The following is a 22,878-nucleotide window of genomic DNA, read 5'->3' as shown; positions in this document are numbered from 1 at the left end:
CACTAATTGAAGGGATACGTGCATCCCTATGTTTATAGCAGCATTATTTACAATTCCCAGGATGTCTTAATCCAGGCTATTGCTTAAGCCAGAGGCTCATTATGTCACCAGGTCAGTCCCCTGTCCATGCCTCACCTCTGTTTCTCATGCAGCAACAAGTGAAAGCATGATACTTTTGGGAGCTCTCAGTCTCTATTTTCTCAGGTTTAACTTTAATTCTAACAGCAAGAAAATGCGTCTCTTGGAAAAGTCTAAGCATCATTACATTTCCTTGTCTCTGATGCGGCTACTTGTCGGTACTAGTATGTGTGCCCAGAAAACTTAAATGTTTCGGTTAGATACACACGAGTCACCGCCCAGCCTGGAGGCAGAGGTGGTATCAACCTTAATCACAGGGTGTGGCCTGAAATTCGAGGGTGGAGCGGATCCCCGGGGAAAATCAATGCATGTAAGTAGACACCGGGTGAACAGATGTTACGGCTCCCTAAACAACAACCATCCGGTAATCTTTATGACACAAGATGGATGTTGAATCTCCAAACACATTTAATTCTATGTTTCGACTTGACAAAATGAAGATTTTTGTGTAGATTTTATATCTGCTGATCTCAGATGACTTAGGAACTTCCTAATTGTCTTTATCATCTTGGATTTGTCAATATTGGCCTACCACATTGTTAAATTCTTCTCATGTATATGTAGCTCTGCATGTCTGTGTGATGGGGGTGGAGGAATGTTTTATAAACTGTGTGTATGTGTGTATATATTCATATATATGTAATATATATAAAATAGGCATATGTAATATAAATAGAATAGATATGCATTTCTATAGTGTGCCCAAGGCAAATAAAATGGTGGGACATATTCTTCCGCTTAAGAATCATTCTGTCCATTTTGTACATGAAGAGGAGATTTATTTTCAGGTTGTATACCAATAAAAGTAATTCTCTTCCAGTGGTGAGGGGAACATTGATTATACTGCGCAATGTCTGCAATACAAAGACATAAGAGTACAGAGCAAGCTGTTGCCATTCTTAGGTAAAGAAGCAATCAACAAGTATTTTGCTGCAGATGCTAACAGAAACCTTCCAAAATAACAATTTGGAGCAGGCTCCATAATTAAAGAAACTAAGCTATATAACTAACATACTCCAAGAATAATCTGAATTGATGGATAACATCCCTAAAACAACATAGAAAGGTACTTTAATTTCAGCGCAAATGAATTTGGGCAGAGATGAACAACAGGATGTAAGGATAAAGCAGGTAGGAAAAGTCATAACATGACAATTCCTTTAGCTACAAAAACTGAGTATAACCACCAGATCCTTGGAGGGGAGTTAATTTAGGAGATCCCATGACTTCTTCTTCAGTGCCTTCCCACTATTTCCACAGCACACGGACTTTTGCTGAGCACGTCTGCTCCCGAGGCCCACCAGCATCTTCAGAACGGGCCCTGGAGCTCCATCCTGATGCCAGGGACCTGTGAGGTGGTGGACACAGATTTTAGAATCTCAGAACCTCAGCTTTCTTCCCAGGATCTCTCCCCAACAGCCACTTTTCTCTTCCACTGCCTACACTTAGAATGATCTCAGAGAATTAGTAGATTTCAAGTAGATTTCACTTGTTTCCCCCAAATTTCACCAGAGGCAAATGCGCCCATGCACTTATTTACTTCATATGGAATACTATACGAATACCATATGAATACCTCTCCTCTCCAGGTAAGGATTTCTTTTTTCCGCACTCAGTCTGAATCGTCATTTCCCAGGAGGAAGCTATGACATGAATCTACTAACTTTAGCATTTAAAAGTCGCCATTACAGACTTCTTTGTTGACGAGTTGATTTGACCATAGGCTTCATGAGGACAGCTGTTACCCTGTGTGTCTTGCCACATTTATATACCCCGTCTATGCTGTGTCTGAAATAGTTTGGCTATCTCAATGTTTATTCCAGATTGCTTCCAGTTTTCCCTCTTGTATTGCTAAACATCTACATTTTCTTGAATCTCTAATAGATAGAGCTCCAGATAATCTCTAGATGCCGGAAAATAAATGCGCTTATGTAAGACCTAAATTTGGAGCTGATTTCATTGAGGAAGAATGGCAGCAAGAAATTATAGAGTGGGCAAGCCCAGTCATAAGGTGACATCTATCCCCAGCTTATAGCTAAGGTGGATGATCATGCAGGCAGCGATCAAACCATGTCACTGTACTCTGTCTCTTCCTGACACATTCTTTGGAGAACTCATTCCTCAGTTAGGACTGCTCTGTAATCCACCAGAGGCCATTCCTGTACATCCAACATGGAGTTTGACCCCCAAGTCCTTCCAAGTCATCCGATTCCTTGTATTATTTACCTTTCTGTTAATTCATCTATTTTTTGATACCTACAACCAAACTGCAAGTATTCAGCAAATTTTGGTTGAATCAATCAATAAACAAATGAAAGAGTAGATATAATGTGAATTTAAATGATTTTTTAATCTATAATAGACGAGATTACCTTTTACCCTTTATAAAATTATGTCTTAATATTCCTCTGTTCTTAGTAAAAGATATGTTATGAACACATGTGAAATAAGTATTGGGATGGATTGCTCTATCTGAAAATTCATATTGCCCAATCACAGAAAAAACTGAATACTTTTTAATCTAGTTCTGAGAAACATACACTGATACTTCTTCTACAGCCATTAAAAATGAAAACTAAAAGGGATTTTTTTCTTCCAGTGGATTACATACTAATAAGGAAAATGCGGATAAGATAAATCTAATAAAAAGAATGGAAAAGGCATTCCTCATATAGTACAAGCTAAGCTAATAAGCAGTGACTCATTCAAATATAAAGACTAGAAAACATTAAAACTCAGATAATTATCTGGAGAAAAGGACACATTTGGGTTTTAAAATTTTGTAAATCCAACTTTTCCTTCTTTCTTTTTTTCCTATTTGTATACTGAGCCAAAGGACATAGTTCTAATTATGAAATGCTCATTAATATGGGTAAAAAACATTCCAGCTACGTCTGCCCCAATTGTGCCAAATAAACAGTTTCTTTGGGAGAAATTGAATTAATTCTATCTGGCTTAAGGTAGGATAATTAATTCTAACTGGCTTAAGGTAAAATTATTCTTGTAATACAGACTCAGCCAGCTAATTATTTCTCCATATGTTACTGTCCCCCACACCTGCCTCACCTTGGCAGCACAGACCTCTCACATTTCCCTGAGGTTTCTCTGGGTTGTCAAGGACATGCCACCAAAACAGCCACCAACTTGCCTCCAGGGCAGAGAACCACATTTTCAAGCATTAATGCAGTAGATTAGAAAGATAAATTTCATTTGTGATATTTATTCAAATTAACTATGAAGTATATAAAACGTCCTCGAAAGTAACTTGAAATTACCATTAACAAAAGATATTCACCTTAATCACTACAGTTACACACACACGCGCACACACACACACACATACACTTCAATAATGCCAAATCAGAAATAACCAAAGGTCATTTATAGTTATTACAAAAGGCATTATTATTTATTATTATTTACTGTTAAAATAATTTTTTAAAGTTTTTATTCAAATCCCAGATAGTTAACCTACAATGTAATTAGTTTCAGTGTAAAATATAGTGACTCAACATTTCCGTCCAACACCTGGTGTTCATCACAATTGTACTCCTTAATCCCCATCATCAACTTAACTCCCACCCACCTCCCTTCTGGTAACCAGCGGTTTGTTCTCTATACAGTCTGTTTAACAGTCTGTTTCTTGGTTTGACTCTCTCTCTTTTTTTCCCATTTGCTCATTCGTTTTGTTTCTTAAATTCCACATATGAGTGAAATCATATGTTTTCCTTCTCTGACTGATTTATTTCACTTAAGATAATCCTCTCTACCTCCATACATGTCATTGCAAATGGCAAGATTTCATTCTTTTTTTTAATGTTTATTTATTTATTTTGAGAGAGAGATAAGCACATGCATGAGAGCAAGGAAGAGGCAGAGAGAGAGGGGTAGAGAGAATCCCTAGCAAGTTCCATGCTGTCACCGCAGAGCCTGATGTGGGACTTGATTCCACAAACCATGAGATCATGATCTTAGCTGATATGTATATATATATATATACATATACATATATGTGTATATATATGTGTGTGTACATGTGTATATACATATATACATATCTTCCGATTATCCATTCATCAGTGGATGCCTAACTACGTTTTAAAAAATATATTCATTCCTACTTCTCAAGTTACATGCCTATTAATTTAGAATTTTTATTTTAAGAAATCACCCTATCTAGTATAGTTGGACCATGATCCAACTTCAAGAAACATTGCTCTAGGAGACAAGAACATCTAATTTACCTTTAAATCCCTTCTCTCCACCATGTGAATTTAACTGAACATACATGGAATAACATGATTTCAGAACACTAGAAAAGGAGCTGAATGTGAAATATGAATGTGATTTGTAATTATTCATTTTTGATTGACTTTCTATTCATTTCACACTAAAATAGAACCACCTTTACACACACACACACACACACACACACACACAAGGAAGTATGTAATGGAGGATTCAAGTTGGTTAAAAAGCAAAGAGGTTATTTTTGTTGGTTACTAATATATTGATGCTTCCTGTTTTCTGTTTTCCTAGAATTTACAGAGAATTAGAAAAGCTACCAAATGCTGTGGGGGTTTAAATACCATTAAATTAAGCACAATAAAATGATAGAGAAACACAAAGAGATGGGCAGTGGAAGAGAAATAAGAATGAAAATTCTCTCAATTATGTCAACAACCATATTAAGTTTAACTGTGTGAATTAAGAAGAAATAAATCCAGCAAGTGGAAAGAGTACACTAAGCTGGATCAGGAGCCAACAGCTATTTTAGTGAAAATAACTTGAAATTCTAGAGAAATATTACATTGTCCTCATGAACCCAAATTAGTGCTTTTATTTAAGCCTAGTAGCTAAATTTTGGAAAACATAATAAGATAATGGAATTTTGGTGCTGGAAGAATTTCAGCGTGAATCTCTAGACTCTTTTCTTAAAAATGAGGAAACTAAAGCACAAGGAGTATTACCTGGTCAAAATATTGAGAATGAACCAGGATAAGAATTTTATTCTTTCATTCTCTAAACTCTGGTCCTATTTTCCGTTATGGATGTACTGAATCACATATGTAGCAGTAACCACTTTTATTGAATAATGATGTGGATAATATTTGGAGTCTTTGTTATAAAGGCACTAAATTCCATTCATAAGGACTCTGCTGTCAGACCTAATCACCTTCCCAAAGTGAAACCCCCAAATACCATCACATTTGCAATAAAGTTTCAACATATGAACTTTGTTTTTTATTTTTTTAAATGTTTTATTTCTGAGAGAGAGACAGCATGAGCATAGGAGGGTCAGAGAGAGAGGGAGACACAGAATCTGAAACAGGCTCCAAGCTGTGAGCTGTCAGCACAGAGCCTGATGCGGGGCTCAAACCCACGAACCGTGAGATCATGACCTGAGCCAAAGCTGGATGTTCAACCAACTGAGCCACCCAGGCGCCTCATCAACATATGACTTTTGGAGAGACACAAACATTTAGTAGATCTCAGTATTGCCAAAAGTCAGCTACAGATTCAGTGGAGCCCCTACCAAAAACACCCTGCTGCATTTTTTGGCAGAAATGGAAAAGCCGATCTTCAAATTCATATGGAATTTCAATTGCCTTGAAATATCCAAAATGATATTGAAAAAGAAGAACAAAGTTGGGGGAGGCTTACGTCTTGATTTCAAAATTCACTGCAGAGATACTGTTATCAGAAGAATGTGGCCCTGGCATATGGTAACCACGTAGACTAATGGAATGAAATCGAACCTGCAGAAATAAGCCTCTACAAACTACTGATTTGCAACAAAGGTGCCATGACCATTCAATAGGAGAAAAACAGTCTCTTCAACAAATGGTGTGGGAACAACTGGATATTCGTTATGTCAAATTATGAAGTTGGATTCCTATTTTATACTATAATATAAATTAACTGAAAATAGGCAAAACTATAAAAGTCCATATTCTTCAAAGTTTAATCTATTCTTTTTACTTTTAACTGTCTTTTTTAAAAAAAAATTAAATATAATTTATTGTCACTTTCTTACACCATACACAAAAATAAAAGTCTTAGAAGAAAACGTAGGGGTTAAATCTTCATGCCTTGGATTTAGCCATGGATTCTTAGAAATGAAACTTTAAAATCACAAACAACAGAAGAGAAATGGATGCATTGGATTTTATCAAAATTAAAAACTTCATACATCAGAAAACATTCCCAAGAAAATGAAAAGACAACCTAAAGAATGGTACAAAATGTGGGGAAATCAGATACCTCATAAGAGTTTAATATCCAGAATACATAGAGGCCTCTTACAGTTCAGCCACAGAAAGGGAAACAACCTTATGTTTAAAAAAAGGGAGGGAGGTAAAGAATTTGAACAGACGTTTCTCCAAAAAGGATATCTAAGCACACAGAAGGATTTATAACATCATTAGTCATGAAGAAGATGCAAATCAAAACCACTATAAGATACTACACTACACACCCATTTGGATGAGTATCATTTTAAAAAGACAAAAACTAAACCAGTATTTCTGAGGCTACAGAGATCTGGGAACTCTCGTACACTGTGATAGGAATGTGATGGCTAAGCCACTGTGGGGAGCAGTTCCTCCAAGCATTCAATATGGAACTAGCATATGACCCTGAAACTCTAACTCTAATATATATTTAGGTATATCCCTAAAATAATTGAAAATAGATACTCAAACAAATGGATGTACATGCGTGTTTATAATAACACTGCTCAAAAGAGCTAAACGATGAAAACAACCCATCAGCACATAAATGGATGAACAAATCGTGTATTTCCATAGAATCAAATACTGTGCAACCAAAAAGGAGATTGAAGTACTGATGTACACATGAACCTTGAAAACCTTATGTACGTTAAAGAAGCCAGACACAAAAGGNGGGGCTCGAACCCACGAACCGCGAGATCATGACCTAAGCGAAAGTCGGACGCTTAACCGACTAAGCCACCCAGGCTCCCCAATCCCATTCAAATATCTAGGTGGGCAAATCCATAGACACAGCAAGCAGACTTACTATTGCTAGAAGATTTGGGGAGCAAGGAATAGGAGTTACTATAAAATGCTTACTGGGTTTCCCCTGCATGTGGGGAATAAGTTTAGGGATTCCCTGAGCCTGCACTGATGGGTTAACAAGGCATAAAGAATTAGAAAGCCATGGGTTGCTCACACCCAAGTTTGGGTAAACAAGATTAGGTAAACAAGTATAGAGAAGGCAGGGCAGAGACACCAAATATAGAGAGGGTGTGGCAAAGGCCCCAATACAGAACAAAGGTATATAAAATAAACAAGATTAGGTAGGTATTCAGGGTGAAGGTGCTCCCCAACTTAGTACAGGAGCAGAAAGCTGCTTTCACAGGAAGGAAAGACCAAATTAGGTAAACAGGTAAATAAGGCTGTAGACTCTGCAGGGCTTAGTTGCCCAGAGAGGATATAATTAACAAAAGAAAGGTGCCTTGTTGACCCTGAGGGTACTTGCTCTGTCTTTCTTGTTCCCTTGACCAGTTTAGGTAAACAGAGGTGGTGCCTCATATCTTCTGTAAACCAACTTGACAATAAACTATTTAAGAAAAAAACAAAACAAAACAAAACAAAAAAGTCACTGACTTCTTATCTACTATTAAAAAAATAAAACGATAACTTCATTTGTAAAAAAAAAAAAAAAGCTCATTTATGTTATTATATACTGGGCTTATTATTTTTAATGGATAAAATAAAATATTTTTTTCTCAAAAAACAACAACCACCACCTTCCACCCGGTTGGATCTTGTTTTGTATTAACCCAAACCCCTAACCCCGCATAGCTTCAAGATCCCCTTTCCCTCACATTCGTGAGTTAATGTTCATTGTCTCTTTGTGCAAGTCCATCACCATTTTTTAAGCCCTTTGATCCTAATAAAAATGGAGCAAAGACCCTTAATCGGGCTCTTGTCTTTTCCTGGATATTAGCTGTCTCTCGCATTTTAATCCTGGGTCTTGCTTTCTTGCTGGAGGAGAAAGAACTCAACACCCAGTGTCTGTGCCACCTGGGGATGATGAAAATGTTTTGGAATCAGTTACAGGTGGTAGTTGCAAACATTGTGAATATATTAAATACCACTAAGTTATTCACTTCAAAATGGTTAATTTTATGGGAATGCCTGGATGGCTCAGTTGGTTAAGTATCGGACCCTTGATCCAGCTCTGGTCTTGATCTCAGGGTCATGAGTTAAAAAAAAAAAAAAGATGAATTTTATGTAATATAACTTCAGTTTAAGAAAAAGAAGAACAAAATAGTGAGTGTCTCAGACCTATGGGTTTCCCCTTCGTCTTACAGTTTTATGTTTAATTTGAATTTTAGCTTTAGTTTTAAAGAAATATTATAACCATAGTTTTTTTGTCATTTTAAATAAGATGCTAAATATTATTTTCTATCACTGTTTTAAATCAAGCTAATATAAATCAACTGATAACAGCTATGTGAAATGCCAATCATTCTGCAATAATATAGTGGATTATTAGAGTATGCTAGGCATATCAAACAGAAAATGATATAATTTCATATCTGTATGTCACAATTTATATTATAAAATTCCATGAAGTTCTAAATCTATAAAATATAAGTGACCTATAGTGTCAAAATTTGCATCTTGGTTTTAATTGGCTGTGGGGTAAAATATCATTGATCTGGTATACATGAAGGAAATTTTAAAGGATATTATAAGCCTCCAACAAAATTATCGATCTCATTGCCCTCTAACATAGAATAAAAAAGAGAGTATAAGAATTAAAGCTAAATCAAAATATACAATAGAATTTAATGAAAATAGAACATACATTTATTTATTTATTCATTTGACACACATTTATGCAGGTGTGCCAAACACAGAAGAAAGGGCTGAGATTTACTATTCATAATCTTATGTTAACAAGCTATGATACCATTGTTTTTTATAAGAAACAGTGAAACTCCACCCAGTGATAATATATTTGTAGAAATAATGCTTCATAGGTACAGAATCTTATTTGTGTCTCTTTTCTCCAGTGGAGAATCACAAAGCAGAAAGAAAAACAAAACTTTTACTTTTGAGTTTATTTATAAAAATCAATCCATTGTCTGTGTTTACATGTGTGTTTGGCTGCATGAATGCATGTGTGTATTTAAGGGTGAGTGAGGGCAGTCATTATGTGAGAGAAAATGCCACCCTATTTTGTAGTATGTTGGTTTATTTTAATTCAGTGTGAACTTTCAGTAGATACCTCTTTATGATATTAACAAGTGGTATTTAAGAGTCTATCTCTGCCAACTTCAGAAATTCTTGGAGGAAAGAACATTGCTCTGTTCAACCTGCACAATCAAATTCACTTTTGCTAAACTGTATACAAACTCATGGATGTGTTTCTAAGTTTTATGAAATAACTGAATTATCAATTCATGAAAGACACTCATGTGTAGATTAGTGTTTTGCTACAACTAAGACATTCTTCAAAATGATTTTCATTTTTATATACCAAAATATATTTCACATACAAAAGGGTTAAAATTTTCCATTTCTATAAAAGTCTCTACAGTAATATAAATTTTTACTAATCACTATGTTAAAAATGAAAATTTCTAGTGTACCTCAGAAGGCAAAGCTATGTAAGAATGGTTAAAGAAAAATATGAAATGACCCTGTCTGATAACATCAAATTATGTTATTTTATATTTAAAATTATTATTTACTACAGTATAAGAATAGATATAATTATATTTATTCTTAAATTATTCAATAATTTTAGGAGCATTGAAGGTTTTGAAAGAAAAGTGATGAATGAGGAAGTTAACAGATCCATAGGTGTGCCTGCTAAGCCTCTGAATGAAAATAAAACATTTCTGAGGATAAAGTTACTAAGTGAAATAAATATAATGTCATTCCTATTCAAGAAATGGACACTGTCAGTAATGTAAATTCATTAGGAATTGACTTTGATGGCCTTTCTACTCTTAGATTAATTCATCATTTTCCTGAGACACATCAATTACCACTCTGTCACATGAGCTTTCTGAAAATGACCATTATGTGACCTGAAGGAAGAGACTTAGTCGCCAGAACGTTTTAAGAAAACAAGCCTCCAAAAGGCTCCATGAGAGGCATGATGACTAGTTCATGGGGCTTTCCCCAGTAGAATATTGACCACTTTTTCCAATAGCGTTTCACTTCAAAAAGTATGATTTGGAATGGAGAATACGGAGACTGTATATCAACAGAATGTACAAAACTTCGTGTCACTGAATAAAGTGAGTAAAGCAAATCAGCATTTATAGGCATTATTTTCAGAAAAATAGTTGGGACTTACAATTCTACTTTTTATTTATGATAGCAAAATCAGGACATATTTTGATTATTTTGGTTATCTTGTTATGTCCTCTCACTTTATAGTGGGTACAAATTCCACTTTTCCCTTCTTTTTCCCTCATTTGTCTTCTCTCACCCTCTCTTGCTCTCTCCTCTTCTCTCTGTCCTCCTAAAAGTTCCTGGAAGTAAACAAAGGGAGGAAGGGACGTGGAAGTAAAAGCTCAAAAAGAGATCAGAATTGGTGAAGTCCTTAAACTTTTTTCTTTTTCTTTTCACCAAGCCCTGGTGAAGATGTTCTTTTCTTAACCTCAGGATTTATGGGGCATCTTGTAGCTTACTTCTCTGTGTCTCTCATAGGCGTGGTCCCATCTCTCATATATCATACTGATTAGTAATTTTCCAATCTGTTCATCTAAAGTTCAGATGTACTGCTGTTTTTTTTTTTTTAATTGTAAAAAACTCTGATGCACACATAGCCTTAACTTAGGACATAAAAACAACCACAAGATGGACATTCATATGATGATGAGATCATTTATGTTAAGGAGAATCTTTGTCTTTAACAGTGCAATTTAAAATTAAAAGATATTTTCTTTAAGAATCTATTCCCTATACTAAAGCCAAAACATATGCAAAAATCTTTGCAAAATATAGCACTATGTATTTCAAATATACATGTGAAATTCCTCCCATCTTGTATAATAAGGACTTATAGAAAATAATCATCAAATAATGAGAACGTTAAAGTTTAAAAAATTAACACAATTTACTGATATGGAGATTTCTATGAATACCAGGTAATTTTGTGTCTGTCATACACATTTGTTAAATGTGATAGATAAAAATATGATGTAGTAAGAGACCTGATAGCTCTTTTACAGACTGACAATTGAATGGTTATTATTTTATCATTTACATGCCAACACTTATTTTCGCTATCTCTCTCATATATATTACTTATATTCACATAGATACATGGTACTTCTATAGGATAATTATATACCTATATACACATGATATTCCTTTATGGAACTTACATACATATAAATTAGGTTTTATTAAAAGAATGTCAAAATTACAATTTAGCTTCACATTATAATAAAATCTACACTATTCCCTGGACTCAGGCATGTTATGCAGCTCTGATTCGTTTGGCACTTGGGGACAGAATTGTGATCCCAGTGGGGATCTCTGTGGCACCAGGAACTCTAACCTGAAGCTGCTCTATGATAAGTAATTATTTTGGTTCACGTAGTGAGTCTGAATTCTTAATGAAGAGTGAGAATCACCAGCACTTCTTCCTGGTCATCAAGATAATATATACTGAAGGAATAGTTTTCTGATGGACGAATACACCCACTGGTTTGGTTAGGGCTTCCAGAATCTTCTCAGTTTCCAAGTTCTGTTCAGTTCTAAGCTGAAGAACTACACTTTTTCCAAGACCCCAGGTATGGACTCTGTGTCCTGTTGACAGGACACGTCAATTGGCACCTACGCCAGTTCCAAACAGCCCCCAATCAACCCTCCTATTTCCTAACTGACATACTTGATTATGTTATAACGTTTTGATGTAACTAGATAGGAATCAAAATGAAATAGGATGAATTACTTCATCTGTATTCCCATTCTACTTTATTCTTAGCAATCATCATGACGTACTATGGATAATAATTTATATATTTATCTCCCTCTATAGACTTTAAGCCCATTCTGGGCAAGGGTAATGACTCATTGAACTTCACATCACCCAGCTTCTACAGCAGTGAGTATAACATAAAGGCTTATTAATTCAGGTGAGTCAAACACACACAGGTATTTTGATGATCAAACTTGTTTCATAATTGAAATATTTCTGTTTCTGCAAGTAGAAAAACATAAACATGTCTCAACAGATGTTATGTGTGTCAGAACCACTATTAGGGCTGGTTTCATGTAACATTTTGCTCTAACAGAATGGGTATTTGCACTGCCAAGTCACAAAACACTAATGTAATTTAATCTTGTTTTTGCAGTTAATCTCTAGAATCACAAAATTGATATGGAATTCAATTTTTCTGGCCATTTAGCTTTTAGAGTTTATATGAGTATAACTACTTATATAATTAAAAGATATGAGCTTATCAAACTCACTTTTAATTCACTGGTAAAGAAAATAAATGAAAAAAGAACTGCATTCAGATACTATACCTACTTTAAAGGAAGAAATAGAAACAAGATGTAAATGTTTTGCAGCACGTTGACATTAAAACGCACAAATTGCAACTGCCATTAAGAGATTATTTTTAAAATCTAAAAATGATTTATTAAAAAAAATTCTACCTATAGGAGTAATTTTGTCTAATGGCTTTGGGATAAAATAATTCCAAAACAACCTAAATTTCTCAAAGTCAGATTTTGAATTTAATTGCAGTTTTAACATTTATGTTAAACCCTACAAAAGCTATTTGCAACATGATGCATTGAATTGACTCAAAAATAATTTTTCTGAGACTAAAAATGAACCAGAGAAGAGTAAACAGAATTGAAACTAAATTGAAATTCTTATGCAGATCCTTACTATAGGTACTGACAAATGCCTATTACACAGTTGTTCAAGTTTATTTTTTTAAGATTCTTGTTTGTTTGTTTTTTATTTATTTTTGAGACAGAGAGAGACAGAACACGTGTGGCGGAGGGGCAGAGAGAGAGGGAGACACAGAATCTGAAACAGGCTCCAGGCTCTGAGCTGTCAGCACAGAACCCAATGCGGGGCTCGAACCCACGAACCGTGAGATCCTGACCTGAGCCGAAGTCCGACGCTTAACTGACTGAGCCACCCAGGCACCCCACACAGTTGTTCAAACTAATGGAGAAATATACTTATTTAAGAATAAGATCAATTGTTTGAAAAACGCTGGGGCAAAACTATAAAAGGAAATGTAAAACACAGAGGTCCATCCCTTCGTTTTTTTCTTCCTTTTGGAAAAGCTTGAACTGTCAGATTTGTCATACTCTAACATTTTCATACAAAATCTGTTACCCTGTTTCCATATGCATGAACAACATTACAATGAGAAAAAGAGTAAGCATTAGGTGTTAAATAGCACAAAAAGAAATATTCAGACTTGGAGGTGGGTATAAGTTAAGGCAGCATCAGGGAGGCAATGTACAGTGACTGAGAACATTTGCTTCCAAGGCACCCGATACCTTGATTTTTTCTTGCAGTTCAGTTTGTGATGTCTTGAAGTCAGGACCCGGAGAGTTTACACTTAATACATGCTTCCTCTCCAGAAGCTCTTCCATTCCTTTCACCTGGGCCTTTAGCCTTCTATTTTCTCTTTCCAGTCCTTGTTTTTCAGTTTCAAGTATTTCCCTCTTGTCCTGCTCCAAGATATTTTCAGCTTGCAATCTCTCTAGCTGAATATAGAGACACAAAGAAGCAACAGGGAGCATTTGTAATTACTTAAAGGCAAGGCACCCAGCAAACAAGCCCCCGCTAAGAAAGGTTCACAGACACATAGGTTTATATAAGTTTTAAAAGGAACACTATATTTGTCTGAAAAGTTGTGAACTACACGAAGATCCTAAGAGCAGGCCATACCCTAGATAAATGTAGTTTTCCTCTTGGTTCATGAGACTATTCTATAATCATACAGCCCATATTTGTCAAATAAATATGTCAAGTGAAAAACGGTAATATTCTAGCAATAATCTCCACTTAAATGATGAACATTATCCATTGGGAAGGCACAAAATAATTTCTTGGCCATTTTTTTTTTTGATGTTTATTTATTATTGAGAAACAGAGACAGACAGAGAAGGAGCATGGGAGGGTCAGAGACAGAGGGAGACACAGAATCCGAAGCAGGCTCCAGGCTCTGAGCTGTCAGCACAGAGCCCAACGCAGGGCTCGAACTCACAAACCGGGAGATCATGACCTGAGCCGAAGTCCGACGCTCAACCAACTGAGACACCCAGGTGCCCCACTTCTTGGGCAATTTTGGTGGATGGATATAGTTCACGTATTCATTCACTCATTATTTATTTACTCTACCTTTACTTATTTATTTGTTTGTTTACTATATCTTTCAAGTTCCACATATACTAGTCACTGAGAAAGACAAGGGAGTGAAACAAAATATTATAAATTCCATAATTAAAGTACTATAAAATACAGTCAATCACACAGGAGTGAGTGGCTAGTTGGATTTCCAGGGAATTAGGGGTGGGCAACCATGGCTGGGGGTGGGGGGCGAATCTGGCCCATCTCTTTAGTATACTCCATAATAATGTTTTTTCATTTTTTTATAGTTAAAAACAATTTAAAAAGAATACTATTTCAGACATATTGACATTATACAAAATTCAGATTTCAGTGTCAAAAATAAAGTTGTCCTGGAAGGCAGCCATGCTCATTGGTGGACACATTGCTTATGCTTGTTGTCACACTAACAACAGCAAAGTCGAACTGTTGAGACAGAGTCTGTACGAACAGCGGAGCCTAGATTATCTACTATTTGGCCCTTACCAACAAAGTTTGCTCACTACCACTTTCATCCTATGATACTCAACCAAGGCTGTACGTGAGACTGTCTTAGGGAGACGCTGATAATTGCTGGTGACTCAGAACCCCCCTCTAGAAGTTTTGATTTAATGGATTTAGGGTAATTTTAATGTCTCTTTCCCTTGGCCAGTTTTTGTTGTTTTAACCTTTTTCTATTTATATTTTAAAGAGGCAATAAAAATGTATTTATTTTATTCAGTTTCATTATGTTTAAATGTGTGCTCATTATTACAATGACATTAAATCATAATTGTCTGTTAAGGGTTTTTTGTTGTTGTTGTTGTTCTGGATGTTGTACGTGGAAATGATTAGTAACTTTTTTAGCTCTCAATTCTAATCACGAGCTCTGAATTCTAATCTTGACTTCACCATTTATTATGTGGGTGAGTTCAGTCAGGCAACTTAATCTCCCCCATGTGGATAACTTATTGACTAATACCACAGGGTCTGTGAGAAGTAAAATTAATTAAATTGACAGGAAAACACTTTGCATAGCAATATTCTACGTAGAGAAGAAACACTGTGGTCATATAATTTGGGGGAAATAATTATGTACTTATGTCTCTGATATATTTGGGCATATGTATATCCAAATGTCAAAGCAATTTTATGGTATAAATCTGTATGGTGAAGGCCCTCTTCACATTAGAAAAACAAGTAGAACCTAGTCCTGATTCTGTCACTTACTCATTTTTTGGCTGATTCTGAATAAAACATTTTCTCTTTTTGTTCTTTTTTTAAAAACAAAATTCAGATGAGAACACCAGACCCACCAAATTTGTGGAATTATAAGGGCTGAATGAAATCAGTATTTGAAATGCCTTATAAACTATGTACCATGATTAAAATATGAGACATTTTTAAACTGTTAAGGATAAAAATTGGAAATTATTCATTTTTACATAGTTTTAAATGGCTTGATTGCAAAGTACTGATTAGTATTATAAAGTATTTTTCACATTTTAAATTCTAAAAGAGAGACCAACTTAAAAATGTTAGACTTCAAAAATATCTTTGAAAATGAATTTTCATTAAACATTTTAAAAATACGCTTATTCATATATATATAATTGTATCATTATTATAGAAAATACTCTGTTCCCAAATCAAAGAGTGGCTCTGGCTTCTAAAAAACAGGAAACAAAAATTACATTCTTGAGACTAGACCTTGTGTATCAACTAAATATAATAAACTAAGGGATCAAATTTTAGATGATGTGGTTTAACATGTGGAGTATCTATTTGGGGATTTAAGGTGAAAACAGTATTTCAAAATACAATTACCAACATGAGATTTCTTTAATTATTAAGGTTAATGCTTAAACTTTTTGACCATCATATCACTTATGAGAATGAAAACAATAAAGCTGAAACAAAAAATCATTAACTTACAGATGAAAAATTCATTTTAGGGGTGCCTGGATGGCTCAGTTGGGTAAGCATTCAGCTTCGGCTCAGGTCATGGTCTCACGGTTTGTGGGTTCAAGCCTCCACACTGACAGGCACAACTTGGGATTCCTGCTTGAGATTGTCTCTCTCTCTCTGCCCCCCCTGACTCATGCTTTCTCTCTCTCTCAAAATAGATAAATAAGCTTTTAAGAAAATTAAAAAGAAAAATTAATTTTAGGAAAGTATGTATATTTTGGCCAAGGGGAAATATGATGGTATGTCAAGGTTTATGAAACTGTAGGCATTTAAAAGGTATTGCTGGAGTCCATTTTAATCCTAATAACAGGTAACAGGTAGAACTAAGGTTTTAAAAAAGTAATAGACTGTTTGATTGAATAAGCTCTAAATCTTTAAAAAAATATAGAAAGGAATGATTTTATCAGTTATAACAAGAAATCTTAAATAATCATGTCTGATTATTTGCTATTAGCTGCTTATTGACACAGTAATTATCTGATAAATTTATGTATGCAATGCATAGCAAAAGCGAAAAGGTTATGTAGAAATGGAAACATCATAAATATTATAAGCAGTTTTTAAAAAATTCTTTAAACATTTATTTATTTTTGAGAGAGAGTCCGAGTGGGAGACACAGAAGCTGAAGCAGGCTTCAGGCTCTGAGCTGTCAGCACAAAGCCCTATGTGGGGCTTAAACTCATGGGCTGCAAGATCATGACCTGAGCCCACATGGAACGCTTAACTGACTCAGCCACTCAGGCGCCCCGATATTATAAGCAGTCTTATTTCTGTTTTCATTTCACAAAATGTTTTCTTATATTATTCTTTTCCAAGAATCATATGAAAATCGCCCACATTAAAAGCCATTCAACTGAATGAATTTAAAATACTAACAAATACACAGGTATAAATTGGGCAGAGACTCATGAAGGAGGACACCTGCTGAGTGCTATGAGAAGGGCCTGCAATAAATTAGGCAAACAGAGGTTATTTGAATGAATAGTATATAAGCTGAAATCTGAAGTTTAAGAAAGCAAAGAATCAGAATCAAGGGAAGTGTGCTCCAATAAAGGAATCAGGAAATAGGTTTGCACATTATAAGAGGCAAGAGTTCAATCATGAAATATTAGGTGTGGGTAGAAGATGATATAAAAGGAATCTGGACACGCAGGTAGTGGCTCTGGAAAGTTAAGTGTGAAAACAACAGTCATTTGAGTTGCTCATGGAAAATGTCATACTGTGATTATCTCTAACGATAGAATATGGGGTCAGTTATAAACATTTTCATCTACTCACTCAATATTCACCAATTATTATTGCTTACTACTTTTGAAAAGACATCAGAGATCCCAATCAGTGCAATAACTAGAATGTAGGTTTATGAAACTAGAGCTCTGCCATTTTGTTGGCGAGCCTGGGACCTGACACATGCTATGTGAGTGATCTGCGAGGAGAAAGAACACAATGGTAAGTCTCTAGGGAATAGCCTTCCTGTATTTCAATTACAACAATTAGACACAAAACAAAACTAAGAAGGCATCCTAGAAGAGCCAGTCATTTAGCCTACTGTATGTAATACCAGTAGGGTTTCCCAGATTTACTCCTAAGCCATTGCTGTTAGCATAGTTCCACTGCATTTTGTGACGGGTGAATGTAGTGATGTAAAGAGAAGCCTTCTGGGAAAATGACCTAGAGTTGAGTCCCAATTCTCTTAATCTTGAAAGCCTCCATTTTTCATTTATAAAATGTAGAAAATATTTCCTAGAGCCTCATCTTATCAGGCAGAAATTCTATTATTTGGGGGAAATATTTATTCCAAACTCAAATATTTCAAGTGATAAATTTGTTTTCTAAAGAATAATGGCCAAATGAAATAAGGACAGATGAAAATAGTATATTTATTTTTCATATTTTATCAAGATGATGATCATTTTGTAAATGGACCTTGTCAACTGTGAAAAGCCCCAACAGAATGCACTGTGTGGCATTCTGCAGGCTAGTGAGGAGTCACCTAAAACCAATGTGAATATTCCAATAATATATTTGCAGGTATTCAGGATTTTCATTTCGGACAAGCCAGCCATAAAATCTCATTAGAAACTATGATTTTGGGAGTGACAGGTAAAAAGCAGGTAGCTTGCTATTTCCTAGCAGTAAGATGATTACTGTTTTACTAAGGGTAATATATATTCCTGGTAAAGAACTACATAGGTTCATATCTTTATAATAATCCTGTAAGTTTGTACTTGCTATCATGAGGAAACTGGGGTCTTTAAGAGCAGAAGTAATTCTCAAGGTAGGCAAAGAGTCTAGTCTATGGTTCACTTAAAGTTCCTCTCTGATTCCAATCCTGAGCTCATCCTACCCATACCAAGCTAACAGCTAATATACATATGTCTGCTGCAGTAGCAACCACCACATTTTCAATCCATTGTACTACATTACAGCAAAAATATGTTTTCTCTTGATATATTTTGGGGTTTTGATCCTTGTTTCATCTTTCTCTACCAGCAAATTAATTCAGAGGAAAAGCAATTCTGTAGACTCACATTAAAAAGACTTGGCAAACTCAAAGCTAATGCACTGTGCGTATTACTGATGTTATCCCACCCAGAGTCTCTTAACATTCTTTCTCTAACCAAGTGTTTAGACTCACAAATAAGAATTGGATAAACTCTCCCCTAAATAAAAATCTACTTCCCACCTGTCCACAGTTAAGTACAGCTCAGTGATAGCTCACACCCTCTTCTACCAAAAGTCAAGAAAATAATAAATGATTTTAGTAATGGGTAATGTCAAGTATATATCACTTTAATTTCATCTTAAATCTTTGGAGAATTTCTAAAAGTAATGAGCTCCAAAACTAATTTGAAATAAAATGTGTGCCAAAGTTAAATAGAGGAGGGATCCACATGCAAAAGAATTAATCTAGATACAGACACTATACCCTTACCCAAAATTAACTCAAAATGTATCACAAACCACAATGTAAAACAAAAACTGTAAAAACTCATAGAAGATATGTAGCACAGGAGAAATTTTAGATGACTACGGATTTGGTGATGGCTTTTTAGATACATAGCCATAGGTATGATCCATGAAAGAAGTAATTCGATAAACTAGATCATTAAAATGAAAAACTTCTGCTCTGTGAAAAACAATGTCAAGAGAATGAGAAGACAAGCCATAGGCTGTAAGAAAATATTTGCAAAAGGCATTTCTGATAAAGGACTGTCATCCAAAATACGCAGAGTTATTTAAATTCAGCAGTAGGAAACAAACAACCCAACTGAAAATAGGCCGAGGGTGTATAAGTAATAGACATCTTACCACGAAGATATACAGACGTCAAATAAACATTTGAAAAGCTGCTCCACATTGTACATCATCAGGAAAATGTAAATTAGAACAATGGGATTCCACTACACAACTATTAGAGTGATGAAACTCCAGGGCACTAACACTAAATGCTGGCAGGAACGTGGAACCACAGGAAATGTTCAGGCATTGCTGGTGGAAATGCAAAAGAATACGGCCATTTGGAAGGAGAGTTTGGAGGTTTCTTACAAACCTAGACATTCTTATCATATTATCTGGTGAAAATGCTCCCTGGTGTTTACCCAAAGGAGCTGAAAACTTATGTCCACCAAAAATCTACACCCCCCTACACACACCCCCACAAACAAACAAAACCAAAAAACCGACACAAGGATGTTTATACCAGCTCTACTCATAACTGCCAAAACTTGAAGCAACCAAGAAGCCCTTCAGTAGGCATAAGTGGATACATTGAGGTACGTCCAGACAATGGAATATTATGAAGCCCCAAAAAGAAGTGAGCTAATCAAACCATAAAAAGACATGCAGGAATCTCACATGCATGTTACTACAAAGCCAGTCTGAAAAGATTTCATACTGTATGATTCCAACTATATGGGATTCTGGAAAAGGCAACATTTTAGAGATACTGAAAAATAGTAGCGTTTTTCAGAAGTGTCAGAGGATAAAAGGAAAGGCTGAAGATAGGGGAGAAAAAGTAGGTGAAGCAGAGGAATTTTAGGGTAGTGAAAGTACTGCACATGATACCATAATGATGGCTACGTTACATATTTGTCCGAATCTGAATCTATGGAATGTCCAACACCAATACTGCACCTTAATGTAACCTATGATGTATCAATGTAGGTTCCTCAACTGTTACAATGTGCCACTCTGTGAGGGATCTGACAGTGCCGGAGGCTATGCACACGCAGGTGGGGGGTACAAATCTCTACACTTTCCCCTCTCCCCTCAATTTTGTGGTGAATCTAAAATGTCTTTACAAAATCAAGCTTAATAAAAATCTTTTTTTAAAAGAGATATTTTCATATTTTGGATATTTACCCTTTATCAGATATATGTTTTGCAAATATTTCTTACTAATCTTGGCTTGTGTTTTAATTATCTTAATAGTGTCTTTCATACTAAAAGTTATAAAATTCAATGAAGTACAAATGAACAATTTTTTTCCAAAAAAAAAGAGGAAAGCCAGAGAAAAGAGAGCCCTCATGCACGATTGGTGGGAATGCAAACTGGCGCAGACACTGTGGGAAACAGTACGGAGACTCCTCAAAAATTTAAAATTAAAAATAGGATTACCATATGATCCAGTAACTCCACTACTGGGTATTTACCCAGAGGAAATAAAAATACTAACTTGAAAATATATATGCATCTCTATGTTTATTGGGGCATCATTTACAATAGCCAAGACATAAAGGGAGCCCAACTGTCCACCAACTGATGATAAAGAAGATGTGGTATATATATGTGTGTGTATACACACACACACACACTCACACACATACATACAATGGAATATTACTCAGCCATAAAAAATGAATGAGATGTTGACATTTGCAACAACATGGATGGATCTAGAGGGTATTATGCTAAGTGAAATAAGTCAGCCAAGGAAAGATGAGTATCATATGATTTCACTCATATGTGGAATTTAAGAAACAAAACAAATGAAATAACAAAAAAAAAAAAGAGACAGATAAAAAAATACAGATTCTTAAATATAGAGGACAAATTGGTGGTTGCCAGAGGGGAGGTAGGTGGGGAGAAGGGTGAACAGATTAAGGGTATAAGAGTACACTTATCATGATGAGCAGTGACTAGTTCATAGAATTGTCAAGCCATATGGTATACCTGATACTAATAAAACAATATATGTTAATCATATTTCAATAAAAGTGGAGGCCAAAATACATACTTCTGATTGAACATGAATCACAAGCAATGGAAGAAAATTACAAAAGAACAGTGTCTTTTTGTATAAATAAGTCAATATATATCGGAATGACAAGAGAAATACATTTATAATGATCTTGCTTATACCCTAGCAGAGAAACCTTATAGATTTCACAGGGAAAAACTCTATGGGTATTTTGGACCCCTGGTTTTCCAGGGCAGTCTAAAAAATTCTTATTGGTGTTCCAAATTTCATACACAAATATTTTCTCCATTTCGATGCAGAAACATTGAAAAATGATGTAGGTGATGTAAAAATCACCTATTCATATCCTACTAACTGTTAAGATTTTAAAGTGTGAATAAACATGCTGTTATTATGTCAAACAGAGAAAACTGTTTTATGAGCACATCCGACAACAATCAGAGAAAAGCTATAGCCTAAAAACAAAACAGTGAAGAGATGGTTTTCTGCACGGCTCCTGCCAAGCTCAGATACGCTGCAGTGCATTTCTCATAAACGTGATCAGGCATGAACTTCACAGAAGCAGTGTTTCCAGAGCTTGAGAAGTGAAACACAATAGAGCTTTATTTAAGGATATGGATTTTGCTCCAATGAGAACAAACCAGAGGTTTATGTAAGGTATGTCTAATGGAACTTAATTTTGCTGTGGGTTAACTCCATCCTCAAGTGGTACTGAGTGCTAGGAAAAGCTATGTGAACACACAGTCCTTAGCAAGATCCGCAGCTGGAAAATAAATACATTATGAGAAAAATGAAATTTAGCAAGCTATGAAAGGTTGACCTTCCTCATTTCCAAACTCTCTCCTAAAGTAAATTTACAAGGAGACAAACTCTCTTGGCCCCAGAGTTGACAAACAGGTTTTCTTGAAGATTTTGATAGCTCTCAGTTTCATTTGACCTAGAAGGTATATTGACTAATTACACGTACACTGATGGTTCAGATAAAATAGAAAGACAACTTTAATTGTTAACACTGAGCTGTAAAGGAGAAAAACATGTATATATAATTTACAGGAGAAAATAGTAGAAAAGTACAATGAATTAAAAATGAAATAGTGGCAAGTACTTGTAAGCTTCCCCTAAGTCACCACTTTACATCAAGAATGACTTACTAGATCATCTTTATGTTTTAAATATGTTGCTTTTTAATATCTGATTGGGGGGAAATTTGACAAAAGATATAGATT

At 35.2% G+C, this 22,878-nt stretch overlaps 1 protein-coding gene across 3 annotated transcripts in view; it reads right to left on the bottom strand.

Moving 5' to 3' along the window:
- Positions 1 to 1,187: 1,187 nt before the first annotated feature.
- CCDC102B (coiled-coil domain containing 102B) overlaps positions 1,188 to 22,878 on the bottom strand; it is a 189,925-nt gene continuing 168,234 nt past the window's right edge. For 2 of the 3 annotated variants that reach the window (XM_077752719.1, XM_077752720.1), the window contains 2 exons: positions 13,668 to 13,877; positions 1,188 to 1,486 (listed from right to left, as the gene is read on the bottom strand). In XM_077752719.1, coding sequence (XP_077608845.1) covers positions 1,448 to 1,486; positions 13,668 to 13,877 — 249 coding nt within the window. In that variant the 3' untranslated portion in view covers positions 1,188 to 1,447. Of the gene's footprint in view, positions 1,487 to 10,486; positions 10,661 to 13,667; positions 13,878 to 22,878 lie in introns of those variants that run through there. The other variant, XM_077752718.1, reaches the window with a different exon arrangement.

The sequence above is a fragment of the Crocuta crocuta genome, unplaced genomic scaffold (assembly GCF_008692635.1).
Source record: "Crocuta crocuta isolate KB4526 unplaced genomic scaffold, BGI_CrCroc_1.0 scaffold101, whole genome shotgun sequence".
NCBI lineage: Eukaryota > Metazoa > Chordata > Mammalia > Carnivora > Hyaenidae > Crocuta > Crocuta crocuta.
This window is presented reverse-complemented; position numbering and strand designations above follow the sequence as displayed.